Genomic DNA, 27,718 nt, shown 5'->3' with positions numbered 1-27,718 from the left:
CTGCCAGTCAGCCTCCGTCGTACGACAGCCAAACACGCCGACACGTTTGGACACATTTTATTTTTATGAAAAACAGCACTGTCCCCACCAAACAACGCATGTGAAATAAACGTTCACGAGATTGCAAGCAACAACACAGATCGGGGGGGGGGGGGGGGGACCGGCGCGCGGCCCGGCCCGCCTCACAGCCGCCGGGCTGTGCGCCGTCAGCTGGCCGGACGGTCCGCCGTCCGGACCGCGGTCCCACTGCGGGTGCACAGGCGCACAGCGACACACGCACACGCACACACAGACTCGCACACTCGCGAGCACTGGCGCACGCAAGGGAAGCGCCCACGCGCGCGGAATGTGGCCGCCGCGGCCGCGCCGGCTACAAAGTCTCCACCTCGAGCTGCGCCGCCTCACCGTCCAGACTGTCCTTCTTCTTGTGCCCGAACTCGTAGTGCAGCTCGTTGGAGTTGCCTGCAGGAGGGAGGCGCCTCGTCAGGGTGGGGCCGCCACAGACCGCGAGCGGCTGGGAACGCGGGGCGGCTGGGCACCAACGCCGCGACCATCCCGACGCGCAGGGAGCGGCGGCAGGAGCCAGCCCCGGGGCAGTCACGGCAGCTGACCAGGCAGCCCAGGTCCACAGATCTGCGCACAGACACAGCGCACAGGCACCCTGGCCGAGAATTCAGTGACTCTAAACGTGTCAAACTAGCTCTCCGTTCTTCAAGGCAAAAATGACACCACTGGCGTCCCGCCTATGAACTCAGGCAAGCGCGCCACGCCTAAAACTGAGCGGGAAGACCAAATAAGGAAGGCGGCCAACGGTAGTCTTTTGTATCGGCTTCAGCCCAGACTGGCACAACAGGGTAACCAGGCAGCTTGCTTCCAAAATGCTTGCTTGATTCCAGCTTGAATTCCAGCAAAAATTCCAGATTGCTTCCAATACCCACCGACCAAATTTAACTGAAATTAATAATTGGCCCGCTACACCTTCTGGACTTCAAAGTTATCTCCCCGCTCGCACTCACACTGACAACGGACTTCGCCACGCCTGTCCCGGTTTGTTCACGTGCGAGGCTACACGGGCAGACCGCGGCCGCCTTACCGCGGGGCGCCTCATTTCCGGCACGCTAAAACAGCGGGGCGAGCGCCCTGATTGGCGCACGGAGCCAATCAAGCGCAACAACCGCACGACCGACCATCATTACTTCCATCAGCATTGGCAAGCTGTTTGTAAAGGAAAACGCCGACACTAATCACGCCATCCAAATAACCTGAAATCGAGAGCCCCCAATTCATCGAGCCCTCACGACCGTCAACACACAATGGTCGCTGTTAGGCGTTGCTACGCTACTGCACACAACTTAGAGCAATTACCGCGTCCCCTAACCAGGAAAGGAGTGGGCGTCGGACGAAACGTCAGAGGTGAGGCAGGTAGCTATGCCCCAGGCCGCAAGAGCTCACTTAAGTAACGAATGGGACTTCAACTGCCAGACGCAGGACGGGCGCCAAATAACTCACGGACGTCGTCAGCCTACCCGATACACGTGGGATAATCATGCGGCTCCATTAGTCTGCTCGTCACATCGGGGGGCATCGACCGAGCTTTGTTCCCGTACCTGCACGCCGCCCGGCAGCCAGCTCGGGGGGGGGGGGGGTCACGTGCGTGCGGCTGGATAATGTCAGACCGGGTAATCGGCCGGCCCGCCCGGGCTACCGTTCCGGGTCCAGGTGTACCGGAGACCCGTCAGCACTCCGCGACCGGCGTACCTGAGGACTTGCGGACGGCGCCGCGCAGCGACGAGGCGCCGCCCGTGGGCGCCTCGGGGATGAAGGCGGCCACCAGCAGGGCGCAGATCACCAACAGCGCGCCGAACACGAACGGCGGACCCGGCACCAGCTGAAACGGCGCGTCCGTCACCGCCGGCCCGCCCGCGTACCGCCTCCAGCCAGGGCCCGAATGAGCCACGGCGGAGGACAGCGCACGGGTCCTGGCCCAGGCCACGCTCATCCGATCCGGTCCCGCGTGATTCGCGGGTCAGGGGCGGGCTAGAACGTGTCAGAACCGTTTCGCTGCTGGGATATAACGCTACACCACACTGCGGTGCGGTTATAACGCATGTTCCTCGTGACATCGTGACGACTTCAAATCAATTAAGTACGTTGTTTAGTGCATTAGCGAGGAACATCATTCACATAGATAAGACAGTAGTAATAGCCTTCTTCCTCGGAGAAAAACCAGGATAATGGATATATAGTTAGATTGATATCTCGGCAACATGCCTTTATCGACGCAATAGCAGAAGTCTGCTCTTGCGGAATACACTAAATAGCAGAAGTCACTTCTGCTATTGTTTAGATAAAGGCATTTTAGCGAAATATCAACCCAACTATACCTCCATTCTCCTAGTTATTCTCCGAGGAATAAGGCTAGCACTACTGTCTTGTCTATGACTCCGAATGAACGCAAAGATCTCGCCAGCGGGTGTGTATTGCAAATCATGACCAGCACGTTCGACAACTGTGAAATCGACCTTAAAGGTCAGCGGCAAAGTACGTCGCACGGTGACTTCAAGCGCGTGCTCAAACAGCACACCTCACAGCAGCAAACCAAACAGAACCCCGCGGTCTCCCACGCCGCCGCCCATCTCCAGCGCGCCGGCCGCTGCACCGGGCCGGCGCCGCCTACCTCGGGCATGCCCGGGTGCTGCCGGGTTGCGTTAGCGGCGCGAACCTCGCCGCCCGCCTGCAGCTTGGCCTCGTCCTCCAGGTCCACGTGGAACAGGTAGAAGATGAAGCCGTACAGCGCCGGGCCGAGTCCGTTGCAGAGTCCGCGCATGCCGGTGATGACGCCCTGGACGACGCCTGCGGCGGAGGGCGCGCACCGCCTCAGTCGGCTGGGTGGAATCCGCCCGCGCGCTGCTGACGCCGAGACCACGCAGCCGACGGAGAGTAGCCGGCGGCAGAGCCGACCAACCAGTGCGCACCAACCACTGGACACCCCTAAACAGCCACGTCTCTGAGCGATCTCAGGCTTTGCGCTGGGAGCACTGAGCCGGGACTGGGCCGGCGCGCGACGCCGCGGCGCCCTCGGCCGGCCACACTCACCCTGCTTGTCCGCGTCAGCGTGCATAGACACGAAGGCCGAGATGGCCGGGTACGATATGCTGGCCATGGCCGCCAGCGCTCCGGCCGCCCACATCATCCACGTCTGCGATCCGAAGCCGTACCTGCAACGCGCGGGCAACACGTGAACAACGCGGCCCTGAGGCGTATCACGTCCGCCAGCCGAAGCCGTACCGGCCTCACGCCGACGACGCGTGGGGCCCAGCCCGACCCGATCCGGTTCGCCCCGGTCCGATCTGGCTCGCCCGTTTGCGGCCCAGCCCGTCTGGACGGCGCAGCAGACCAATATGCTCATCAGCGGGCTTTTTCAACCGCCACGTTTAATCATTCGCATTCGGAAGGAGCGTCTATTCATGGCGGACCTCATTAGCAGGCGGACCGCTAGGAAAAAGCCGGTGGATGGGCAGGCCAGGCACGCTGACGGCTTCCGGCGGCGCCGCTCCGCCGTCCGGGCCTCTGCGTCACAGGTGGGGGTGGGGGTGGGGGAGGCAGATGACATCTGCGCCCATCCGACGCCGGCCGCACACCCTGCGCGCTGCAGCCGAACACACTCTGCGGTTGGCACTGGGACACTGGGGCCAGCACGCGACACGACCCCGGCGCCGGCGAGCCCAGTCAGCCGGCCGCCCACCAGCAGCCGTCACCGCTGGAGCCGCCACGAGTCCAATCCCGGTCGGCCGAGCTCGACGTCCGAGGGTCCGCACACTCACCACATGAGCTCCAGCATCTCGAACACCAGGCCGACCATGATGGTATGCTTGGCGCCGATGGTGCGCATCAGGAAGCTGAGCACGGCCGTCTGCGCGATCACCGACAGGATGCCGACCGTGGCGATGAACATAGCCACCGCCTCCTGACTGAACTTCATCACCTGGCGACCAAACAGCGGCGCCACGTCAAGCCAAGCCCACCCAACTCCATGTGCACGATCGCCGATAGGTGGCGCTTGGGGGCCGGCCGGGTGACACGGCCCAGCTAAATCACCTGGCGACGGCCGGGGCGACAGGGGCCCACTAACGACACATCATAAATCAGCTCTCCCATCGGACAGCAGCGTTTGAGCGGGCCTTGTTAGCACGCGAGGGCGCGGCACTCCCGGTGTGACACCATCCCCCTGCACAGACCGGAGCGCCAGCAGGGCCAGCAGCCCGCTCGTCGGGGCACCGGCCGCCGCCGTCGCCGAGCGCCAGCAGGGCCTGCCGCGCAGCAGCCGGCCCACGCCGCCGCCGCGTGACGTCACCGAGGCAACGCCGGCGGCGGCTGACGTCACACATTGGTGCGAAGCTCGGCGACACGGCCAGACGATCATCGCGTGGTGTCAGAAGGCGGCCAGAAACGGGGGCTTCCACCGCGCGCTAACCGAAACGGTCGGCGACACGGAAAGCGGAGTCAGTGGGCGAATTACGCCCTCCCCCTCCCCTCCCCCGACAGCGGCGAGCGTCCAGACGGCTCCGCCGTAGGGTCAGTGTGGTCCGTTGGCACCGCTCGCGCTCCACGGGGCACCAGTACACTCCGGACGCGCCTGGCACCACGGCCGGCCACTCACCAGGCGGAGGTAGACGAAGAAGCAGGAGTACTGTCCTGCCTCGGGCAGGTAGGAGAGGAACACGGCCAGGCAGAGCAGCAGCACTGTGCGGTCCTTGCCAATCTTCTTCAGAGCCTGCCGGCACACAGACACAGCTGGGCGTGAGCGACCGGAGCGGCAGCGCTGGCCGGGCAAGACACCGCAGACTGTCGGCCGGGCTCCACCCCCATCAGGCGGACCCCAGCTCCACCGACAAACGCCAAACCTCCCTTCCTCCACACACACACATCCCAGTCCCGCAGACGGACCCAGCCCCGCAAACGGACCCAGCCTCACAGACGGACCGCAGCCCAAACAGCGGACCCCAGCCCCCACAGACAGACCTAGTCCCCCCCCCCCCCGCCAGACGGACCGCAGCGCCGTCCACCGAGTCGGCGCCAGTCACGCCCAGGCGAGCCATGACCGGCGGCCGTCCGTCTCTCGCCGACGCGGGGAACGCGCGGCTCGGCAGCGGGCGGCCTGTCAGCGTCGGATACACGGAAGCCCGTCAGCCGCCGTCCTGGCCGCGCCGCCCCCCCCCCCCCCCCCCACGCATCGCCGCTGCACTGGACGGCGGCCAGAGTACCAATATTACCCGTCCCGCGGAGACACAATGCGGGGCACCCCGCAACGGACAGCGGCAGACAGTGATTGACCCACTCAGGGGGGAACAGGGCAGCCGGCGCCGGCGACGGCTGACAATTACTGGTCCCGTCAGGCAGAGACAATAATGGTGCGAGTGTGACGCACCGCCCCGGGAGGCCACGCTCCGCTGCCCGCGCCGCGCCTGTCGGGCTGAGAGCGGCGCCATATTGGAGCAACCCAGCGGATGCCGTTCGCAAATTGCACGGCCGCCCGAAGAGTACCGTGCTCACACGATCAGTTCAATGGTTCAATGGGCACAGGCGGTCGGATGTCGCGCGCGCTGAACACTAGAAAAGTTACATTATGGGAACACACAACGACGAAAAACGCACGGCAGCCGAGCAAACATGTCAAAGGCGACACGTCGCCAGCGACCGTGTGTCGGAACACTACTGCGTCGTGAGCATCCCATCCCCCTACCCCAACATCCATCAGCTGGCAGCTGCAGCAGCCGCAGCGACATCGCCGTGGACGCCGAGCGCGGAGCCCGCCGGACCGCGGTCCACCAGGGTGCGGGTGCGGACGACACGGAGAGCACGGTAGAGTGTGGCGGACGGCAGGGTGGGCCACTGACGCCACTGAACAACCAGCACAGACCTCAGCACGGCGATGGGGACGGCCGGTGGATCCCACTGGCTGGAGACGCCACGGTGATGGACGGGAGCAAGGTGGAGCGACGGACGTGCGGGACGGGCGAGGTGGTGCCACCGATGGCGTGGCAGTACCGCGAAGGCCAGTGGGACGGATACCGGACGTCCATATAGAGACGGCATGGCCGACCGCGGCGCTGGACGTACATTAGGGAGAACAGCGTAGCTGGCACATGACTGACTTGGTCCGCAAAGTAGGCGACGGAGAAGAGGAGTGTTCTGGACGGCGGATCCAGAAAGACGGGAGCACATGACCGAATTGCGGGAACAACGCGTGCCGCAGTGAGAGCGAGGTATGTGCGGACCAAACAGGCAACTCCGCACCTTCCCGCATCAGTGATGCCACATCACCCTTCTGCGCGTCACCCACTGATACTCTTAACCGAACCCAGGAGACTCGACAGAAATCGGTCGACCAGTCTGCCCCATTCCAGCTTCAAGGAGAGGCGCCTCCTACGTTTCGGCGAGCGCGCTGCACGACATCGTGACATCAAGGCACGCGCAAAATCGTATCCACATATCAGCATACACGCACCGCAGCACCCCAAACTGGCATGCTACACATTCCGTGTCGTCCGCTCGCCACGTCCCCGCGGCTACCGGCGTCCGGAAGCGCCATGACTCAGCGTCGCGAGCGGCTGCGTGGCGCGCCGTCCACTGTGGCGCAGGGAGGCGCTTACTCCGCTGAGTGGGTGTGCGTCACCATCCGCTTCAGATATACCAGCCACTCATTTCCCGTGCGTCGGGGTGTCGCGGGAGCGCCGACGCCGACGCCGATGCCGCCGGCCGCTGTCCAGCAGAGAAGCGCGGCAGACCCGGCGCACCAGACGAGCGGTGGGAGGTAGACGAGGCCCGCGGTAGATGCGGCGCCGAGACCGGACAGCCGGGAGCGGCGAGAGGTAGACGCGACGCAGAGGTCTGACAGCCGGGAGCGGCGGGAGGTAGACGCAGCGCCGAGGCCGGACAGCCGGGAGCGGCGGGAGGTAGACGCGACGCAGAGGTCTGACAGCCGGGAGCGACGGGATGTAGACGCGGCGCCGAGACCGGACAGCCGGGAGCGGCGGGAGGTAGACGCAGCGCCGAGGCCGGACAGCCGGGAGCGGCGGGAGGTAGACGCAGCGCCGAGGCCGGACAGCCGGGAGCGGCGGGAGGTAGACGCGGCGCAGAGGCCGGACAGCCGGGAGCGGCGGGAGGTAGACGCAGCGCCGAGGCCGGACAGCCGGGAGCGGCGGGAGGTAGACGCAGCGCCGAGGCCGGACAGCCGGGAGCGGCGGGAGGTAGACGCGGCGCAGAGGTCTGACAGCCGGGAGCGACGGGATGTAGACGCCGCGCCGAGACCGGACAGCCGGGAGCGGCGGGAGGTAGACGCCGCGCCGAGGCCGGACAGTCGGGAGCGGCGGGAGGTAGACGCGGCGCCGAGGTCAGACAGCCGGGAGCGGCGGGAAGTAGATGCGGCGCCGGCCGAAGCCTGACAGCCGGGAGCGACGGGAGGTAGACGCGGCGCCGAGACCGGACAGCCGGGAGCGGCGGGAGGTAGACGCGTCGCCAGGGCCTGACAGCCGAGAGCGGCTTAGCGGAGCCTAACTCGCGCAAGCGGCACCGCCGCCAGCGACAGGCCTACGCGGCCGCGCGCCGCTCACGCCCCACCTCCCAGGAATCGATAGCTGACGACACACACGGTCCCGCCAGGAAGCTGTGATCCGAGTCAATCCACGTTGAAGGCCACAGTCCCGCGCCCGCCGCGGGGAACATCCGCCGCCGCACACTCACACCAGTGCGGCCGAGCTCACTCACCGCGAACGGGTCCGCCTGCTCCCAGGTGATAGTTTTGTCCCAGCTGTTGGGGCGCAGCTTCTCGGGCAGCGACTCCGGCACGGCCACCAGTATGAAGAGCACGTCAAGCACGGCGATGGCTGTGCTCAGCGCGATCACCATGTTCTCGTCGTACACCTGCGCCAGGTAGGCGCCCAGCGCCGGCGATGTCACCAGGCTGGCGGCGAACGTGGCGGACACCTGGCCGGCGGAGAAGCGTGATGTCAGATTCAGCGAACCCGGCCGCCGGCCGACACATAGGGAGGTCACTGCGCCAGATCCTCACTTCAAACGCGCTCGACCAGAAATAGACGCGCACACGGTGAAAGCAATCAACAGATGTATCCGCGTGAAATAATCAGTATCCGCATAAATGCTGGCAATCTTCGGAGCAGTGCACGATTTCCGAAACATGATGTAAAGCCAAGTATGGTGAAACACCAAGCATGGCGATCGGCACTGCTGGTTCCGCGAAGCTAGAACCAAACTTGTGTGGAAAAAAGCACAGATGAGTAATCTTTCAAGAGTTCGGCAATCAGGAACACGGCGGCTGCTGCCATGCATTAAACAACCGAACAGGATCCGGGCACTCAGCCGGCCTGCTACATTCAATCGGTAACACGCCAGTACCGATACAAAACTCAGGGCCCTCCATACATTTTACACAGGCCACATTCCTGGTATCGCACACTAAGCACAGACCGATGTTACACCATTGGAATCAAAACAGTACGGGCTATCGAAGTCGGCAACGTTTCCAAAGCCGCTTGCCGTTTCGAACCCGCAGCCCGGCTGGTGGTGGTCGTGGAGCCACCGACCGGCGCTGGCCAGCCCCGCCGCCCGCCGAGCCCGCTGTCCGGTCCGCCGGGAGCCGGGCGTCGACGGCGGATGTCAGCGGCGCTCCGCCGGCCCCGCGGGAGCCAGGTCGTGGCTCCCCACCAACCCCCGGGATATCGCGGGCAGCAACAGCGACGCGTCGCCGACCGCCGTTAGCGACAGTCCGGCGCCCCGTCGATACGGCGGCGGAGCGCACCGACAGCCGTTCAGAGGGCACTGAGCCTCGCATCGGCGCCGGAGAGCGCCGGTCGTCAGCTGTCGTCACCAGAGCCTCGCTCCAGGGCGCCCGCCAATCGGGCGCGCAGCGACGGGGGGTAGTCCGCCGCTCGGTCCGCGGCGGAGCGGCCGCTGCCGCCGACGGCGCCGTCAGTCCACAGCGGTGTTGACCCAGTCACCGGACGCCACGAGGCGCGGGCGCAGCTGGCGACGACAGCAGAGCCGGACGGCGGCCGGCCGGCTCATCAACGGCCCGCCGCCAAAGGCTCGGCGTGGCGCGGTTTAACGGCCGCTCGAGCGGCCGGCGCGCCGCCCCGCCTCGTAACCGCGGCGCCGCTCGAGTGTCGAATCACCGCCCTAAACTGGGCCGATCGGAGAGCCCCCGGCCGACGGGCATCGACCTGTGGTCACGGGGGACCCAGCAGAGGCCCGCGCTCGCCGGCCGTCCCATATTGACCCGAGACCCCGAGCGCGGCGCGGCCCGCGCTCGGTGGCGCCTGGACGGGACCGCGGAGCACAACCGATAGCGGCTTGGAGGACAGTCGACTACTGCTCGGGCCTGCGACGGCGCCACCAGCGAGGCGTCCACGCCCGACAGCAGTTCACCAGAGGCGGGCGTCTGTCATAGCGATCGGCGGACGGCGCCCGAGCAACGGCGGCGGGGGCGGCGGCGCCCGAGCGACGGCGCCCGAGCAGCGGCAGCGGGGGCGGCGACGCCCACGCGGCGGCGGCGGGGGCGGCGGCACCCGAGCAGCGGCGAACGTACCAGGCCGTAGGCGGCCGAACGCTCCGCCTCCTCCGTCACGTCCGCCACGTAGGCGAACACCACCGAGAAGGTGACGGCGAACACGCCAGATATACTGATGGTGGCGAAGTACCACCTGCAACACAGGCACCGGGTCAACGATCAGGGGGGGGGGGGGGCTCATCAGCGCGCCGCCCGCTGTGCCGTCACACCCCGAACGGCCGGCGCACGCAAGGCCACGGCGACACTGAGAATGCGCCAGGTTCATGGAGCAGCCACGATATTTGAGGGAGAGCGGCCACACCTGCGGGTGACGCGACAGTGCAGCCCAGCTCCAGATAATTTGAATAAAAGGACTACAGGTCAGTCCGCAAGTGTTCAGTTGCAGAGCCCAGTTACGGATTGTGCAGACCTACATAACCTTCGGCGAAAGATATACGACCGTGTGCGAGCCCGGCGGCGAGATGCTGAGCCCACTGACCATGTGTTGAGCCGCATCAGCGGAATGGGCGCGCAGGTGAAGAACACCGTGACCAGCAGGAACACCTTGCGGCCCCAGACGTCGCTGAGCGCCCCTAGCAGCGGAGCCGATAGGAACGACAGCAGACCCTGCAACGGACGCATGGGCGACACGGTGAGGGGACAACGGCAGACTCTCAAACAGCGGCTGTATGGGAGACCTGGCGATAGGAACGTTAGCAGACCCTCCAACAGGAACACAGGGGGAGGGGAGGGAGTAGCAAAACACAAAGGCAGCAGCTGGCCCCACAATGGCGGCAGGAGCCGACATGACAAGGGAAGAACAGCTGACGCTGCAACAGTAGCACAGGGAGGCGTGGCGAGTAAACAACATGCCAGGCCCGGGCGGTACGGGGAGGCCGAACCAAGGAACAACGGCCGACCCGGCAGTGGCGACGCGGGAAGACGCAAACAAGAAACGACAGCTCAACCCACAACGACGACACAGAGAGACGTGACAAAGGAGCAGCAGCTGATCCAACAGCGGCACAAGAAGACCCGCAAAAGAAGCGGGGGCGGCGGGGACCGGACACCGCACTCGCGCCAGCAAGGGTCGCGACCCGACACACGAGAACGGCACGTACACCAGGGTTCCGTCCGCTGTATGAACAGACACGGTGACGGGCAGAGAAACAAATGCGTAGACGCCGTCGCAGGCCGCATGTTCGAAGCCCAAGCTGGCGCAGAAGGGACACCAGGCGACCCCCAAAAGGCCCACGTCTCGATCAAACAGCTGAGAACAATGTAGAAAACTTCGCTTCGTTCGGACAGCATGGCAGGGTGCCTCCGCTTCCGCGAACATGTCGCATGCCACCCGGACATCAAATCGGGCCCCAAATTACGCAGCAGCCCACCTGCGATCGATCTGTGGAACATACGTCATCCATCTCCGGCGGCGGCGGCGGACGGGCGGGCAGCAGCAAGCCCTGCGGTTAGGCCATGTCCCGGCGCCGCCACCAACGCCTCCGCCGGCCAGGCCCAGCATAACGAATGGAACGCGTCCCGGCGCGTGTCCCATGCCCTGCGGCAGCTCGCTCGCGTGTCCAGCCGGCGGCGCCGTGCCTCCTGACCAGCCGGCTCCCTTGTCTCGCGCTCGGCAGCTTCCGCCCGGCCGCGCCACGTGCCCGTGTTTGCACGTCCGGCGCCACCGCACGACACCACCCGGCCATGCAGTCGGCGCGGTGTCGCGCCTCGAGGCCGTGACACTGCGCAGCCGGCCGCCGGTCACCTCACGGCATTCACGGGCCCACGCGGCCCGGCCGGCAGCGGCGGCAGCGGCGGCGGCGGCGCTGGGGCGGCCTTGGGCGGCGGCCGCGGAGAGTCGCAATCGATGGCCTGCGGCGCGTGTCGGAGCCCCGGCGGACGGCGCCCGGGGCACGCACGGACGAGCCCACTGCCGCCGGCGGGGGAGGCCGCCGCCCAGCCCGACAGAAACGGCGCCACACGCAGGCGACACGGCCTCGTTTGGCACACCGCAAATGGGTCACGGGGACATCCCGGCCGATCTGGGGCGTATGCAGGTCAAGGTCGGGGGCCACACGTGACAAAACGAGCCGGTACACTGAGCACGACCATGATCAGAGAACAATACAAAACAAATGAAGATCACGGTGAAGCGTGGTAGCGGGGTCAGGGAAAATACGTAGCACACACCGCACAAAAATCCGAATGATGGTACATCAAATTTAAAACCCAGCTAAATCGCCATGGCGTGTCATGGCGCTGTGCTTGTGTGCTTAATTTCAACATTTTGGAATCCAAAACAGCGCCGGCGTAGCAGGCGTGCGAATCGTCGGAGCAAGAGGCGAGCCGGTGGAGTCGGAACGCACCAAGCAGCCCCCCCCCCCCCCCCCCTGACGGCACATCGGCTGCCGGCCGGGCACAGCAGGGGCCCTTCAGCTTGCAGTTGACACGGGCCACCCTGTAGGGCATCAACAGGTGCGCGCGTCACGACATAATGCCATTCATCATTCCACTGCACCTCGTCGGTACGGCACGTGCGCCAACGCCGCGGGGCCCCGCTCACACCGGACCGGGCGATGAGGGACGGCACGTGCGCCAACGCCACGGCGCCCCGCTCACACCGGACAGGGCGATGAGGGACGGCACGTGCGCCAACACCGCGGGGCCCCGCTCACACCGGACAGGGCGATGAGGGAAGGCGCACGTGGCGTGCCCAACGCCAAGAGAGCCCCCGCTCAACACACGAACGGCAAGCGCGGATGAGGGGCACGACACGTGCGCCAACGCCCGCGGGGGCCCCGCCTCACATACCGGACAGGGCGATGAGGGACGGCACGTGCGCGAGCGCCGCGGGGCCCCGCTCACACTGGACCGGGTGAAGAAGAGACGGCACGTGCGCCAACGCCACGGGGCCCAGCTCACACCGGACCGAGCGATGAGGAGACGGCACGTGCGCCAACGCCAAGAGCCCCCGCTCACACCGGACCGGGCGATGAGGGGACGACACGTGCGCCAACGCCGCGGGGCCCCGCTCACACCGGACCGGGCGATGAGGAGACGGCACGTGCGCCAACGCCAAGAGTTCACACCGGACCGGACGATGAGGGCACGACACGTGGGCCAACGCCACAAGGCCCCGCTCACACCGGACTGAGCGATGAGGGAACGGCACGCTGCGCCTGAAGATACACGCCATAGTGTAGCAGCCAGGCCACTAGGACATGGACAACAGCCGCCTCAGCGTTTGCTAGTGCGAGTGGGTGCCCCCATGATATCTATCTCCAGGGGAAAAATGGGGAAAAGCACATCGACTCACCTTTATTCCTACAATAAGGCCATTCATGAGAAATGTGTGGTTCGGAAATGTTTCATTAAGCACCTGGAACAGGAGGCGACCCGTCAGAGCAGTGCCAAACGCGAGCGCCGCCCCACCGGTGCATGACGGCCGCTGGCACGGAGTACGGCGCGTGCAGGGCGGACCACCGGCGCAGTGCCAGGCAATCACATACACGTGACGTCTGCGTTCGTGCAATAAACGACTATGTGGCCCAGACAAGCTTGTCGCTACGTCATCCTTCCCAGCTGTCATAGAAATCATCAATGCAGACAGGTAACCGCGACTTTGGCGAGGGCAGACCGCAACGCTAACGTGATTCCAGACGCCGAGACAGCTGTGCAGATGTTTCCGTGAGGTATCAACACACGATCGACTCCAGGGCCGCAGCTGGTCTGCGTGGCCCAGACTCTGGGGCCGTAGCTGATCGGTGTGGCCCTGAGTCCTGCGCCTCACCATCCCGGTGGCTCGGGCGCGCCAAACCGACCTCAAGCAGTCACGGCACGCGCCGCCCAGCACCGGGTGGCACAGAACACGCCCACCGGGCGTCCTATTCGGCCCAGCTATGCCACGGGCGCTTCGAACCTACGCGACACGTGGCATGCTAACCAGCGGTAATGACTCCCTTCGTTATCAGGCGCGTCCATTTATAGTCACACCGCGAGACAAACTCGCGATCGTTTATGGAGCCCGAGTTTTGGCGAAAGCGGAACATTTCTAATCTTATCCCACAAGTCGACTGTCTGGTTGCCATCACGAACTGACACGTCCCACGACCAAAGGTCCGTGACCAGCCCGCGACCTTTGGTGCCCTCACCCCACCGTCCCAGTCCACCCTTCCGGTCCGTCCCTGTCCGGCCGACAGCTTCCGCAGCCCCTCCTCAGCCCGCCACCCAAGGACTTCCTCCACACCGGCGGCGTACCGTGATCATCGGTGTGGTCAGAAGACCCCAGGCGAAGAACTCGAGGAAGATGACCACCAGCGCATGGTAGACGCTCGGCTCCCCGATGCCCGAGCTCTGGCGGCCGAGGCGAACACGTGTGAGACCGGCGGCACACGCGCGGACGGACAATAGACACGTGATCACTGCAAACAAATCTCAAACATAAGTGATGCAAGCGTCATATTTCACGATGTGCTGAACGGATGCGCACGCGGAACATTTGAGGATATTCGTGGATCTACAAAATATTGATTGGTGCCTCCAGCTGTGGGCAGCCCATTAACTCAACCAGCCTCTTATGTGGAGGGTGTCAGTGGTAGGCATGTTCGGAATGCTTCGCATTGCAAGGACAGTTTCTTTCGCCGCCATCGACGGCCGTGGTCGGTCGCACAGGCGACAAAGCGAGGAGTCAATCAGCACTCCGGCCGGGCTGATGCAACACGTCAGTGATGAGCGCCAGCGACATACCATGCAAGATACGCCAGCAGTGGGAGCGGCGCGATCGGGCGCGGTCACTCGCAGACGGGTTATAATTACGACAGAAAGTGCCGATATAACGCAGTCATAATCATCCGCAGCGCCCACCGTTCGACGGCCAATAATCCACGCCCTTCCAGCGCAATACGCTTCTGACAGTTATTCGGTCCCGGGCGCGGTTATTGATACCTGGGACACAAATATAGCTGCCGTTTGCCGGAACGGCCCCTGGTTACTGATTCGCTTACAGCGGTCGATCTGGCCGCGGCCCGAACGGCGCTCGGACATGGGAGCATCGCGGCTGGCATCACTCCCTGAGTCCGGGGAACGCTGTCGCCCCATCTACGTTAATATGCACACCACCCAGTCCGCCAAAACAGACCGCCGGATTTTGCTGAGGGGGTCGAGTCTACGCGATGACGCTACGGGATGCAACGGCACCACAACAGCAGGCAGCTTCGCCCCAGTGGAGACGGCGGCTCCGTTCTCCGATGGACCCCAGCATGAATGCCAAGTGTTCGAGCTGCCGCACGCCAGCTGCCGCGACAGAGCACGCCGTCAACAGCAGACACAGAGCCGTCCCATTGTGTCCTCTGTCTCGCCGTCCCAAGGCGGGTCACGGCCGATGCTCCTCCCTCCCGGCGCGCCTGAGGTGGTCGGCTGGTGCTGGTCCGGTGCCAGCAGACCCTCCACCCTCGTCCGGAGCCCTCGTCACAGGCGGCTGCCGCGTTACCGGCCCGGTCGCCAGATAGCTCTGCTGTCCTGGTCCCGGTCTCCGTCACCAGTCGCTGTGTCCCAGACCCGGTCGCCAGATAGCTCTGCTGTCCTGGTCCCGGTCTCCGTCACCAGTCGCTGTGTCCCATACCCGGTCGCCAGATAGCTCTGCTGTCCTGGTCCCGGTCTCCGTCACCAGTCGCTGTGTCCCAGACCCGGCCGCCAGATAACTCTGCTGTCCTGGTCCCGGTCTCCGTCACCAGTCGCTGTGTCCCATACCCGGTCGCCAGATAGCTCTGCTGTCTTGGTCCCGGTCTCCGTCACCAGTCGCTGTGTCCCAGACCCGGTCGCCAGATAGCTCTGCTGTCCTGGTCCCGGTCTCCGTCACCAGTCGCTGTGTCCCAGACCCGGCCGCCAGATAACTCTGCTGTCCTGGTCCCGGTCTCCGTCACCAGTCGCTGTGTCCGCATACCCGGTCGCCAGATAGCTCTGCTGTCTTGGTCCCGGTCTCCGTCACCAGTCGCTGTGTCCCCAGACCCGGTCGCCAGATAGCTCTGCTGTCTTGGTCCCGGTCTCCGTCACCAGTCGCTGTGTCCCAGACCCGGCCGCCAGATAACTCTGATGTCCTGGTCCCGGTCTCCGTCACCAGTCGCTGTGTCCCAGACCCGGCCGCCAGATAACTCAGCTGTCTTGGTCCCGGTCTTCCGTCTCGTTCCGTCACCCAGTCGCTGTGTCCCAGACCCGGTCGCCAGATAGCTCTGCTGTCCTGGTCCCGGTCTCCGTCACCAGTCGCTGTGTCCCAGACCCGGCGCCAGATAACTCTGATGTCCTGGTCCCGGTCTCCGTCACCAGTCGCTGTGTCCCAGACCCGGCCGCCAGATAACTCAGCTGTCTTGGTCCCGGTCTCCGTCACCAGTCGCTGTGTCCCAGACCCGGTCGCCAGATAGCTCTGCTGTCCTGGTCCCGGTCTCCGTCCCCAGTCGCTGTGTCCCAGACCCGGTCGCCAGATAGCTCTGCTGTCCTGGTCCCGGTCTCCGTCACCAGTCGCTGTGTCCCAGACCCGGTCGCCAGATAGCTCTGCTGTCTTGGTCCCGGTCTCCGTCCCCAGTCGCTGTGTCCCAGACCCGGTCGCCAGATAGCTCTGCTGTCCTGGTCCCGGTCTCCGTCACCAGTCGCTGTGTCCCAGACCCGGTCGCCAGGGTTCGCCCGTCCCGGCCAGGTCAGCGACGATTCTTCTCTTTTCTCCGCGGAGATTCTTCAGCCGGGCTGATTTTGTCCCACGTTTGGCCACCAAAGCCGTGCCAGCTCCGGTCACCGGGGACCATTCCCCTGTCTTGTGTGCGACCAGCAGGGTCAGATCGTGACCAAGGGTGTCACCGCACTGCCAGTTGTTTTTCTGTGAGACGCCCGAACGCTGGAAGTTGTCCATAGACGAGAAAGTTCTGTCATGGTCCACGAACGAGGCTGAAGACAGCAACAATCTCCGAGCCTGCGCCGCAGGTCTGGACGCTAGAGACAGCTCCTGAGTCATGGGTCCGCTCACCGAAGACAATTTCTGGGTTCCACGTCCGATCATCTGGGACGGTCCCTGCGCTTCGGGTCCAACCACCCGGGAAGGTCCCTGCGTTTCGGGTCCGGCCGCCAGCGACGGTTCCTTCCTGGCGGGGCCGGCTGCCAATGCGGCGCCATTACCCTAATGCCGGCCCGCCGTTTCAGGGCAGGCCGCACTCCGGTGGGCACGACAGCCAAACGCCATTAGCGGCCCGCATGGACGGACGGCCGGAGCTGAGGGCAGCACAGACCGGGAGCAGCGGACCGGCTGACGGCGCCGGTCGCGGAAGGCTGCACCGCGCCGGCGCGCATGACACGGACGGCACACACGGAAGGAAACTGGCCGAGGAGGACCGAACAAATGGAGAAGACTCTGGGACTGACGAGATGAGAGATGGGAGACTGTGGGGGATAACGGATCAAGAAAGGGTGACTCCATGCGGGTGGCCAAACAAACAAGGTGGAACTTTGCGGCGGAAGGGGGGGGGGAGGAAATAGATAAATTAAGGGAGACTCCACGAGGCGACACACGCACAGACGCTCCGTGGCACTGCAGAGATCAACAGGGTTATCTCCGCAGGGTCAGTGGCCGGAGCGAAACAGGGCTACACTTCACCGATCCGCTACGACGTGGCTGACGAAACCGGCGTTGTGCGACCATGGCAGGTGGCTGAGCCATGAGTCAACACTGCCCGATTACAGAGCACCAGAAAAGTTCAGATTAGCAGCGGATAAAAACGATAAAGGAATAGCAACGCGACAGCTGGATAGTTCAGAATACTGGCCGCGGCACGCTTCGCCACCTGAGCAGGGAGGCTGTTTCAGCTGAGCTGTCAGCTCAGAGGAGTATCGCGAGGCGTGCTGTACCGCAACAGTCCGCAAGCACTGGCTGCGTTGCACGGGATAAGCTCTCAGCATGCTGAGGCGAAGTGTACACAGCCGTAGTCACAGACCGTGCGTCACTTCGCACGTCACGCTCCTGCGCGGTTCCCAGCGCACGCCAGAGGAGCGGCCGCTCCCGAGGTGGAGGGCGGCAGGGCGCCGGCCGGTTTACCTCGAACCACCATCGGCAGAGTGTCTCCCAGCCGCGGCAGCAGTGGTCCAGGGAGAGGGCGGCCAGCCGGCGGCGGCGGCGGCGGCGCGCGGCCGCCAGCGACAGCGGCGGCGGAGAGGGCGACGTCAGCGTCACCTCCTCCAGACCGTCGTCAGCGTCGAGCGCGGCCAGCGGAGGCGCCGGCGACAACGGGGACGGCGACAGATCCTCGCTAAAGGTGGCCCGCGGCGGGCCGCGCGCCAGCGGCAGCGCGGCCGGCGGCTCGCGGCGGCCCACCTCCGATCCCGGCCAGGCAGCCGCTGGCGCGGCCGCCGCCACTCGCTCGGACGCGGCGGGCCGGCCGACCGGCTCCGGGCCCACGAGGGCCGCCGTCGCCATGGCCGGCGCCGACCGAGTGTCCGGCCGGGCGGCGCGGCCGCCGATCGGGGTCGATGCAGCGGCCGGCGCGCGCCGCCCGCCGCCGCCAGCTGCTGCGCTGGCCGGCCGCAAGGTCAATACCCGACCCGGGCCCGAATGAGTGTCCATCTGCAGGCCGATGCGCTCTCATCGCCTGTCGCTGACGGCGGCCACAGCCAGCCGGGCTCGGCGCAGGCCCCAGACGGACGTCAGGATGGCAGGCCTCACCGCCAACACAGACGGCGCTGGCAGGACGCAGTCCACCCACCAGACGGCGCTGGCAAGACGCAGTCCACCCACCAGACGGCGCCGGCAGGGTCCAGTCCACCCACCAGACGGCGCTGGCAGGGCCCAGTCCACCCACCAGACGGCGCTGGCAGGGTCCAGTCCACCCACCAGACGGCGCTGGCAGGGTCCAGTCCACCCACCAGACGGCGCTGGCAGGATCCAGTCCACCCACCAAGAGGCCACCATGGCCGGACGCCGCAGTCGGCAGGGAACCAATGATATCGGAATGTCCACCTCATGGAGCTGGGATTAAAACCCACGTCACGTGCCTGTGCGGACTGTGAGGCGACTACGTTCGGTGTAGGTGGGAAAACATTCGCACGGCCGGAGTAACACGCAAACTCGATTCTTGCATGGCTGCACATCTGAATGAAACAACAACTCCCCTTCCCCAGAATGCAATAACCTGAACAGCTCTGATCGCTACGATGTGTCATAGCTTCCTTCAATAAACAACGCGAAGCAAAACAGCGCAACACCACGACGCAGCTCCTGCTGTCGTTAAACACGAACGCACGACATGAAGAAAAACGCAGTGGGAAAACCGCCCGCTGAAGCCGCCTGAACAGCTGACGGTGACGAAGCTGTTCCTCACTGCTATCTGGGATCGAGGGCACGGGTCGCCAGCGCGGGGAGCCACGCAACGATGGACACGCCGACGCCGGCCTGCGCCTGCCGGAACCGGACACGGCCTGATGTGCCTCTGTAGTCCCGACACGCAATGAACTTTTGAGTTCCGGCATCAAGTCACCGGTGGAGGCGAACGCATGGCGCCCAACCAATGAAAAGCAGTAGGCGATAAACGGGATTGGATGGCAATCTATATTCGGGTGAGACACATCGCACGCGTTACCGCCTCGGCGATACTGTACAAACACGTTTTCAGTGAAGCTGGCAAGAGCTGTCTGCAATAATGTCGGCATGAAGTTACGAGCAGTCACATACTTCTGATGTACCTTTTTAGTTTCGACCATACATTTCTGGATCCGGGTTCGAGTCGCGGTGGCTGGGCCCAAATCTTCCGCACTATCTGGCGCATAATATCGTCCAGCAGCAAAGCGGTCACACAATTCTGGTTTATGAAAGCCGGAAAAGCTGAATAAAAACAGCCGCACACAAACATTAATATTCCCAAGAAGAAGAATATACGCAGCAATGCATTACAACATTGCCAGTTTGCGTTGATCCATTCAATTTGGTAAAAATCCCAGGTTCATGTTTACAAAATTTGTATACAATTTCAGCACTGTCAACGTGAAACTAGGCTTGTGTTGTAGCATAAACAAATGGAAAGCATTAACAAAACCATTGGACAAAATGAGTTAAAAACAAATCTAACCTCAAAAATAGCCCAAAACTTAAAATGATGGCTGCCCCACACATAGAAAGCATTTGGCAGCATCAGCCCGTCTGTGCGCCCGTGCCTCTTTAACGCAGCCTCCTCATCAGGCCATTTGACCTCACAAACCATTTAAGCGATACGAAGGTAAAACCACGGCTTATCTTTTAATTATGACATAAGCTGGCCGTAAGCCATCGGATGCCCGACTCCCAAATAGAGACAATTCCGTTGCATGAGCCAGCTAACTCCCGAAATAGCCACCTCATCACCCCGGGCAGCGTCAGCGCCTGTCCAGCTCCCGCCACCCCCTCTCTCCGCCCGTCGGGTCGATGAGACAGAGCTACGGCACCCTCGGCGCTCTCTCCCCGCTGGTCGGGCCGTCCCCGTTCGGTGACGTCACAGGCGTGACGACATCCGGCCGGGCCGACCGGTCCCGCCGGGCCGACGCGCGGCGGCCGCGGTGGGGATCGCCGGCAGCGGGCATCGGCCGCGGCCGGACTCAGCCGAAGGCCACGGGTCGCGGGGCGCCGCGGACCGACCCTCGCCGACCAGCTCGCCCACCGCTGACGGCTGCGTGGGTCCGGCGCGGATCTCCAACGCGCTTTTGTGGCCACCGCGACGCCAACCGCCACGAGTGTAGGTGAAGAACACGTGCACGTGTACGCGAATAAGCGAAGGTACGAAATGCGACACCAACGGCAACCACTCACGACGCTGGGGGCAGAAGTGTGTAGAAAGTCAACACAGCGGTGTTTGGGTGATTCATGCGGCATCACTAACTGCGAGCTTCGCCATCTCACATAATGTGGACAAGTCGAGTGGCTTGACAGCACGACCGTCAATGGTGATGGAGCAGCAGGAAATCCGTTCCTTGCTGCAACCTTGGGTCCTCTGCGACTTAGTGGGAACACAGCAGTGTTCCTATGCACCCATTCCACGTGACAGCATGGTCTATAACTCTCCCGCTTCAATGCCACCGTTGCCGACTGGATGGGATGCCAAAACATGGAAATGACGGCCCCGTAAATCACCAACCAGTCAGCGCATGGTAAAAATATTACAAACGGAATCCCCGACGTCACGAATAATGGGAAATACCGTTCACCAGTCTTACCGATGCGGACCAGCAGACGGACTCGTCTGACCTTAATCATAACCGTCGGACAGCGGGCACGATAAAGGAAACTCGCCGCGTCCCGGTGCGTCCGTCTCTCCCAAAATGGGTCACACACACCGCAGCGCACCGGCATCTGCGACCGACGGCGTGGGGTCAACATCTACCACCACCAGCCGGGCGATCAGCTGGGATAACACGCGCACCGCCGGCGGCGCGCACTGTTCACGCGGCACGCCCCAGGTGCGCCCGGCCGAGGAGAACGGTCGGGGGGGGGGGGGGGGGCACGGAATGGCACGAGGCAGGGACGATAGACAGGTGCGAGCCAGTTAACACAACCATCTCCATGTCGCCAAGGCCATGCGAGAAAGCCAGAGATCCAGACAGGGGCAGAGGCAGAAGCAGAGGCAGAGCCAGAGAGGGCCAGAGGCATAGGCAGAACCAGAGAGGGGCAGAGGCAGAGGCAGAGCAAAAGCCAGAGCCGGAGCCAGAACCAGGGGCAGAGGCAGTGCAAGAGAGAGCGAGAGCGAGAGCGAGAGCGAGAGCGAGAGCGAGAGCGAGAGCGAGAGCGAGAGCGAGAGCGAGAGCGAGAGCGAGAGCGAGAGCGAGAGCGAGAGCGAGAGCGAGAGCGAGAGCGAGAGCGAGAGAGAGAGAGAGAGAGAGAGAGAGAGAGAGAGAGAGAGAGAGAGAGAGAGAGAGAGAGAGAGAGAGAGAGAGAGAGAGAGAGAGAGAGAGAGAGAGAGAGAGAGAGAGAGAGAGAGAGAGAGAGAGAGAGAGAGAGAGAGAGAGAGAGAGAGAGAGAGAGAGAGAGAGAGAGAGAGAGAGAGAGAGAGAGAGAGAGAGAGAGAGAGAGAGAGAGAGAGAGAGAGAGAGAGAGAGAGAGAGAGAGAGAGATTTGTCGTGGCCCAGATCGGTTGCTTCTCGAGCCGTGACCCAGTTCAGGAATCCTGTCGGCCACCATCAATTGTCTACAAACGGCAGGACTGTTACAGGTGCCAGCAAAATAGGCACACGAGCTGTCGCTCGCATACACATGCCAGTGCATGGCAACGCCGCTGCCGCCAAATGATGGTTCACAAATGACCACTCGTGATTTTGTTTTGCGCCGTTTCTCAGGTCCTCCATCTTTTGGAACAACTTGTGCCCACCTTACCCCGCGGTGGTTCCAGAGCCACGCGACGCACCGCCACGCTACTATCACGCCATAGGAGATGTGGTCTGCCTGGAGATTGTGCGTTTGTTGAAAATGTGATAAGGCTATTGTGGCAATGCATGTGCCAGCAGTTGGATATATTCCACATGCAATGCCCTGGAATGAAAGTGAAGAAAATCTGTTCAAATGCATGCCAATACTTCTATTTTCGTTCGTCATTATGGCTTTACGACGCACTCAGCTGCTCGGGCTATATGGCGGCGCCTGCTTCTCAATATGGCAGGAAGGGTGGGCACAGCTGAGAATCGAACCCCATGCCTCTGGTTTTCCAGATGTGCAGTACTTAATGAAGGCATGTAAACAATACTACTATTTTTGACATCTGAAACCAGCCAAAGTGAACAAGCTTTTGGCCTCAGGCCATGCATGGACTGCAAGCATTTTTTCCTTCCCACCAAACATGTTTTCAAATGCATGCCAACTCATACTCAGCAAACTTGTACTCTTGCTTCACCATGACTAGTCACCAATGCAATGCCATGACACTAGCCCGGAAGGACTGTAGGAGCTTACTCACCAGAACGCCCTCCTTGGTCAGAGACTTGCGGGATCGAATGATCATCCCCACAACTCTTTTGCCTACAATTCTAGGCATTGCTTTCAAGTTATCAATTCAAGAGCATATCTAACAGTTTTCTACCAGCCCTGACATCAGGACTACACAAAATGCATGCTGGCACAGCTACTTGGTTATAATGATTTTAAATAATGTCTTCTTGTTGTAAACAGCCAGCAAACCTGAAAATGACAAAATACATCAGCAAAGTGGTGCAAGAGCATAAATCATTATATAAGGCATATTCTGAGCAGTAAGAGAACTTTCTATTTCACAACAGCAGAATGCAAAGCACATGCTGCAATAAGCTCCATGGCACCAAACCCATAACCAGAGGGGATGTTGCCATTCTAACATACCTTGAGGGCAGTAAATAGTACAAGTCAGTCATGGAATTCATTCATTGTAAAGGTTTGGAAAAGATGGCAATGAGCAAGCTTGCACCACAATGTGATTGTGAAGACTAGGCAGGAAGCCAAACTGCAATAAATACAGGTTATATGGACATGACATCATGTTGTGGACATCAGTGATAGGCCAAGTAAGGATATCATCAGTAATGAAGAGTATGTGGAAGGAGTGAGGTTTTAAGATGTATCTAGTGAACATTCTAGGATGTCACAGTGGCTGTCTTTGCTCATTTATCTTAAAGACTGATTTCTGTTATGTCAAGCTTCCCATCCATTCCATTCCATCCATTCTAAACCTAGATCAAATCTAGCCAAACCTGAATTTGTTGAATTAAGCCATTATTATCTACCATGGTGTTACACCATGGTTAGGCATCTTTTTCATGAGATCAAATGTTTTGTTCAGCATATATTTGAGGACCCAGATCAACATACTTGTTATTATTGTATACAAATTACAACATTGATTAAATTATCATTGAATAACATATGAGCATCCCTATCATTGAGAAAATATTATCTCTTTTATGAACTTGCTTTCTGTCTGAGCTCCAGACAGGGCAAATGAGTCATAATTACATGTAAGCCATCACCATAGAAACATCACAAGGTAAGGATTATCTGCTCTGATCTGGAAGGATCAACTGCTCCATATTTATAATAAAGCAGTGATGGCAAATCATGACACTGCAATGTGGAAGTAAAGATGGCACTATATGCACTTATCATTATGTGGCAGGAAAGAATGTGTTCACCGCAGAAGCAAAGTGAATACCCACACCAAAAAATGATTGTTAACTAAGTCAGAGAAAATTGACTGCTGACATGGTCTTCATTCTGGCTTTTCTTGATAAAGTGAATTGCTGCTTGTCATCATCACTGGCACAGGAAGAGCAGTGTTGCCATAAGATTAAATTAAGCATTTGACCAGATGTCTACAAAGATATCTGAAAGGACATAAGTCTTTCCAGGTCTGGGTATCCTGCTCAATACCACACTATCAAAAAACCATGACCCTGAAGACTAATTCCAATGACAACTGGCAGCAGCTATGAGGCTCTGGCTTCAGAAAACACGTTAAGCCTATGAACATGGCATGTAATACATCCTTCTAAGTAATCTTAACTGGATGGGGCAAGGCCTAGTTTTAGCTGAAAAACACACATTGGCAGCTGCTATAACACCAAAGTTCACATTTCCATGGCACTTACGCACCAATTGTACCAGATTATTTTTAAAAGTGCTATCCAACAGCGCTTTTATGCTAGGTAATAGCACTGTAACCAACACAAACACAGATGGTGGAAAACAGCAGGCACAGACAAGGGACTTCATCTTTTACGTGGCATAGTTGCCTTGCTAAAGGACAGAAAGGTAATGTTTTAGTCCACGACAAAGTGGAAAACACGTGACCGAACCACCGCCCACACATAATACCAAAAGGCTTAGCGGCTCGCACCCCGCTTACCGGCCCCACGCACGACGCCCACACGCAGTACGCAATCTACAACACTTGTGCCAGCTTGCGCTGCTCGTCGTTCCTTGAAATGCTCGAAATGCAACAAAGTGCGCCAGGACAGTCAGCAGCTCAGAAGAGTCTGGACAGGTAAATCAAAATTCCGCGCGATTTATGGAAGTAAAGCTCAACTTTGGAGCACCCCGGACCAGTGATGCAGCCAGGCGGGGGGAGGGGTGGGAACGGGTATAAGGCACAGGGGTACAGGTGCACGTACCCGAGGGACCCTTCAGGCTCCTTGGGACTGACAATTAAGGGCCCAAAAGGTCCGACGGGGTCGTATTCGGGGGCCCCCGCCAGCAGGGCAGGCCTAATGCTAGCCTGAGGACCTTTTGCGCCGATGGGAAGCCCCTGAGTCGATAAGGGCCGCCTCCATGTAGGGCAGCAACACCCGTACCGCACAACCAGCTAGGTGTCGGCATGGACGTGAGGCCCCAGTTCTCAGGCAGGAACAAAGCCATGGTCAGCGATTTACAATGGTCGGGAAGTCTGTATGCCTGGAGTCCACAGTGCCTAAAGGGGTCCTGTGTTCGCAAGCGGCCAGATTCAACTCAGGGCAGTGTTTAATGAGATTCAAAGAAGATCTCGGGGTGGGGCGCCGAAACCGACAGGCAGGAGCCCGATTAGAGAGCATAAGAACCGAAGGGCTCTGTACCGTGAAACGAAAGGCTAGCTGCAGGTCACATAAAAAATCCGTCCCGTGGGGCCGTGACTTGAAACATCAGTCAGAGGGCTGTCTGTACCGTTTGAGGACCGCCTGAGGTGATGCGAGCGTGGCCTGAGACAGTGAGACAGAGATCACCAGCACCGAACTATTGGCTTCATGTCAGTTTGAGCCTTGGGGTCCAACTTCCATTTCCCAAGCAGGAGCAAGCCGGGGTCCACGATTTGAATTGGTCTGGACCCCTGAAACAATGGTCGGCCCCCTGTGTCGGCCAGGGCTCAGGTGCTTAATAGGGGGTCGTGTGTTGGCAAGCAGCCACGATTCGTCACTGGCTTTGTTGGAGAATGCCCGAGAAGGGGCCGAAGGGCCCCTCGGGATCAAAGATCAAGAGTCCAATTGGAGGGCTGATAGTACCGAAGAACCTAAATGATTGACCGTAGGTCACAATGCTGATGGCCCTGTTTGTAGGGTCGTGACCTAAAATGTCAGTCAAAGGCCCTTCTATATCGACAGTGGACCTGCGGGACAGTGCGGGGCCTCTATTCCGGCCAGAGCACACCAACACCGAACAGTCGGCTCCGTGCCGTTCTTCCTTATTCGTGTCGCCTGCCTTCCCATATATGTGCCCGCGATGCGCATTGGCCGGGGCCCCCGCAACAATGCTGAGCTCCTGTGTCGGTCAGGGGCCTACAGTCCTAACAAAGTATCCCGTGTCAACAAGAGACCCCGAGTCGGCCGGGGGACTACTTGCTAAACAGGGAGGGGGTCGGTTCCCCAAATGCCAGAGGACCACTTGCGTTGGTCGGGGCCCTCTGACAATGAAAGGAAACCCGAGAACTTATCACGAGAGTTTGCATTGAGACAATGCGATGGCCCTGTGCCAGCCAGGGCCCAGTACGGAACGTTGGGCCCTTCAATCCAATTCCAGTTATGGACCCGTTGAGCCAAACAGAGTATGCGCCAATTATCGAACCATCTGCGTCGGTTGCGCGGATGTTGCGTAGACGTGGGTTCCTGCGTCGATCCAGGGTCAACTGAGCGAGTCACGAGGCCTCACGCGTCAGAGAAGGGACCACTGTGATTAGCTGTGTCCTTCAAAGGGCCTCCGGGTCGGCCAGGGGACCCCGCTCACGTGTCGCCAAAATGTAGTCCGGCAGGTAACCCGCGATGAGACAAAATGGACGCGAACGATGATGTGCCCCCCCCCCCACACACTCAGTGTGCTACTTAAGGGGGTCACTTGGCTGTAAGTATCTCCTTAGTATTAAAAAGAGTGGGTCGAAATAAGTTCCGAAAAAATACAAGCCAACCCATGTTTGGCTGAAAACGTTCTTTATGTGCCAGAATCAACAAGCCAACTTACATAAAAAGTTTTGAGCTTGCGTGCTCGCGATCTCAGGAGGAAGAGCAGCCATAGCCAGGATTGCAGTTTCCGTAAAACCTAGTTGCATTGGCCACTGTAAGTTAAACCAGACGGCAGGCACCTTGCGCGCGAGAACGACCATCAAAAAGTAATGTTTCCGAAAGTCTTCCAAATAAATCGTACCGTTTAAAAATTAAACCGCGGCGTATCTTTATTTACAGCTCTGAGGCTGTCCCCTGGCTGGATTAACAGTTACAGCCACGCGAAAAATAGAAATTCTACCTTTAATCTTCAGGTTCCACCACCAGATTTTTGTTTGCCCCCTGTTGGCCACTGCTTATTGTTAGCCGTGAGGACGGCACCCAGCAGCCTATGGAGTCTGCAAAGCCGGGCGTCGAAATTATTGTTGCTAAGATTTGCAGTGTGTATGTTCAAAACTGCGTTGCATTGTTTTCATGATAATGCAACGTAACTGACTGACTGAATGCTGAAAATTTACAGGCAAAAACGGGTTGGCCATATTTACACAAATGTCTGGCTCATTTCTATCCACAATCTACGTTCACGAGGTCCTCAACATCTCAAAAAATTTATAGCTTCTATAGGTCTAGAAGCAGTTCAATGAGCCATTGTAAAAATGAAGCGATTTACTCAATTGCGCCATTCAAAGCCACGCTTTTTAACGCCGCCATTCGAATGCGCAATGTATATCCCGGTCAGTTGCGGCCCACCGTCGGTATGACAGAGCCTCCTTAAATTTCAAGGAGAAACTAAAATATATGTTTCCCCAGGCAAACCACAGGCAAGTGGCTTCACCCTTGTCCCCCGGTGGCGTCGCTCTTGGGTGCCTCCCTGCGGTCAGTAGCTTCTGCGCGACCAGGGGCAATAATCCTCGAGGAGCTTGAAGACAGGGAAGACATGGATGACACGGATCCTCTTTAGATTAATCGAGCGAAATATTATAACGTAAGAGAATTGAAACGAAAGTCGTGTTAATTTGTTGCCGCCATGCAGCTAGGCACGCACTGCTAACCGTTACCCAACTGGGAGAGAAACATTTCTTATCCTTTCAGGTTTTTCCAGCGTAGCTTGAAATATGAAAAGCTGCATGCAGCAAAATTTCTTCTTACATTTTCCTCATCATTTTAACATATTTCCAGCCCTTCAAAGCCTAACTGCCGGTCAATTCATTGCCCTAGATTAGGTCACGTGATCCA

The 27,718-nt window shown here is 60.5% G+C and overlaps 1 protein-coding gene across 3 annotated transcripts; it reads right to left on the bottom strand.

The window, feature by feature from the left end:
- Positions 1-196: 196 nt before the first annotated feature.
- On the bottom strand, positions 197-24,498 carry LOC119112395 (hippocampus abundant transcript 1 protein). 3 transcript variants are annotated; one of them, XM_037236574.1, is made up of 13 exons: positions 24,427-24,498; positions 22,510-22,730; positions 13,823-13,918; positions 12,882-12,944; positions 10,065-10,192; positions 9,605-9,719; positions 7,768-7,986; positions 4,661-4,774; positions 3,825-3,985; positions 3,097-3,218; positions 2,678-2,853; positions 1,759-1,888; positions 200-462 (listed from the first exon to the last, which is right to left on the bottom strand). In XM_037236574.1, the coding sequence occupies exons 2-13, from the start codon at positions 22,585-22,587 to the stop codon at positions 371-373; spliced, it is 1,494 nt and encodes a 497-aa protein (XP_037092469.1). In that variant the 5' UTR covers positions 22,588-22,730; positions 24,427-24,498; the 3' UTR covers positions 200-370. The 3 variants fall into 3 exon arrangements, with proteins under 3 accessions (XP_037092471.1, XP_037092469.1, XP_037092470.1); XM_037236575.1 differs by lacking the exon at positions 24,427-24,498 and adding an exon at positions 23,738-23,896; XM_037236576.1 differs by lacking the exons at positions 22,510-22,730; positions 24,427-24,498 and adding an exon at positions 17,640-17,722 and having other exon boundaries at positions 197-462.
- Positions 24,499-27,718: the final 3,220 nt, after the last annotated feature.

Source organism: Pollicipes pollicipes, unplaced genomic scaffold, assembly GCF_011947565.3.
Source record: "Pollicipes pollicipes isolate AB1234 unplaced genomic scaffold, Ppol_2.1 Scaffold_7261;HRSCAF=8764_pilon_pilon_pilon, whole genome shotgun sequence".
NCBI lineage: Eukaryota > Metazoa > Arthropoda > Thecostraca > Pollicipedomorpha > Pollicipedidae > Pollicipes > Pollicipes pollicipes.
Note: the sequence above shows the minus strand (reverse complement) of the source record. Positions and strands in the feature narration are given on the sequence as shown.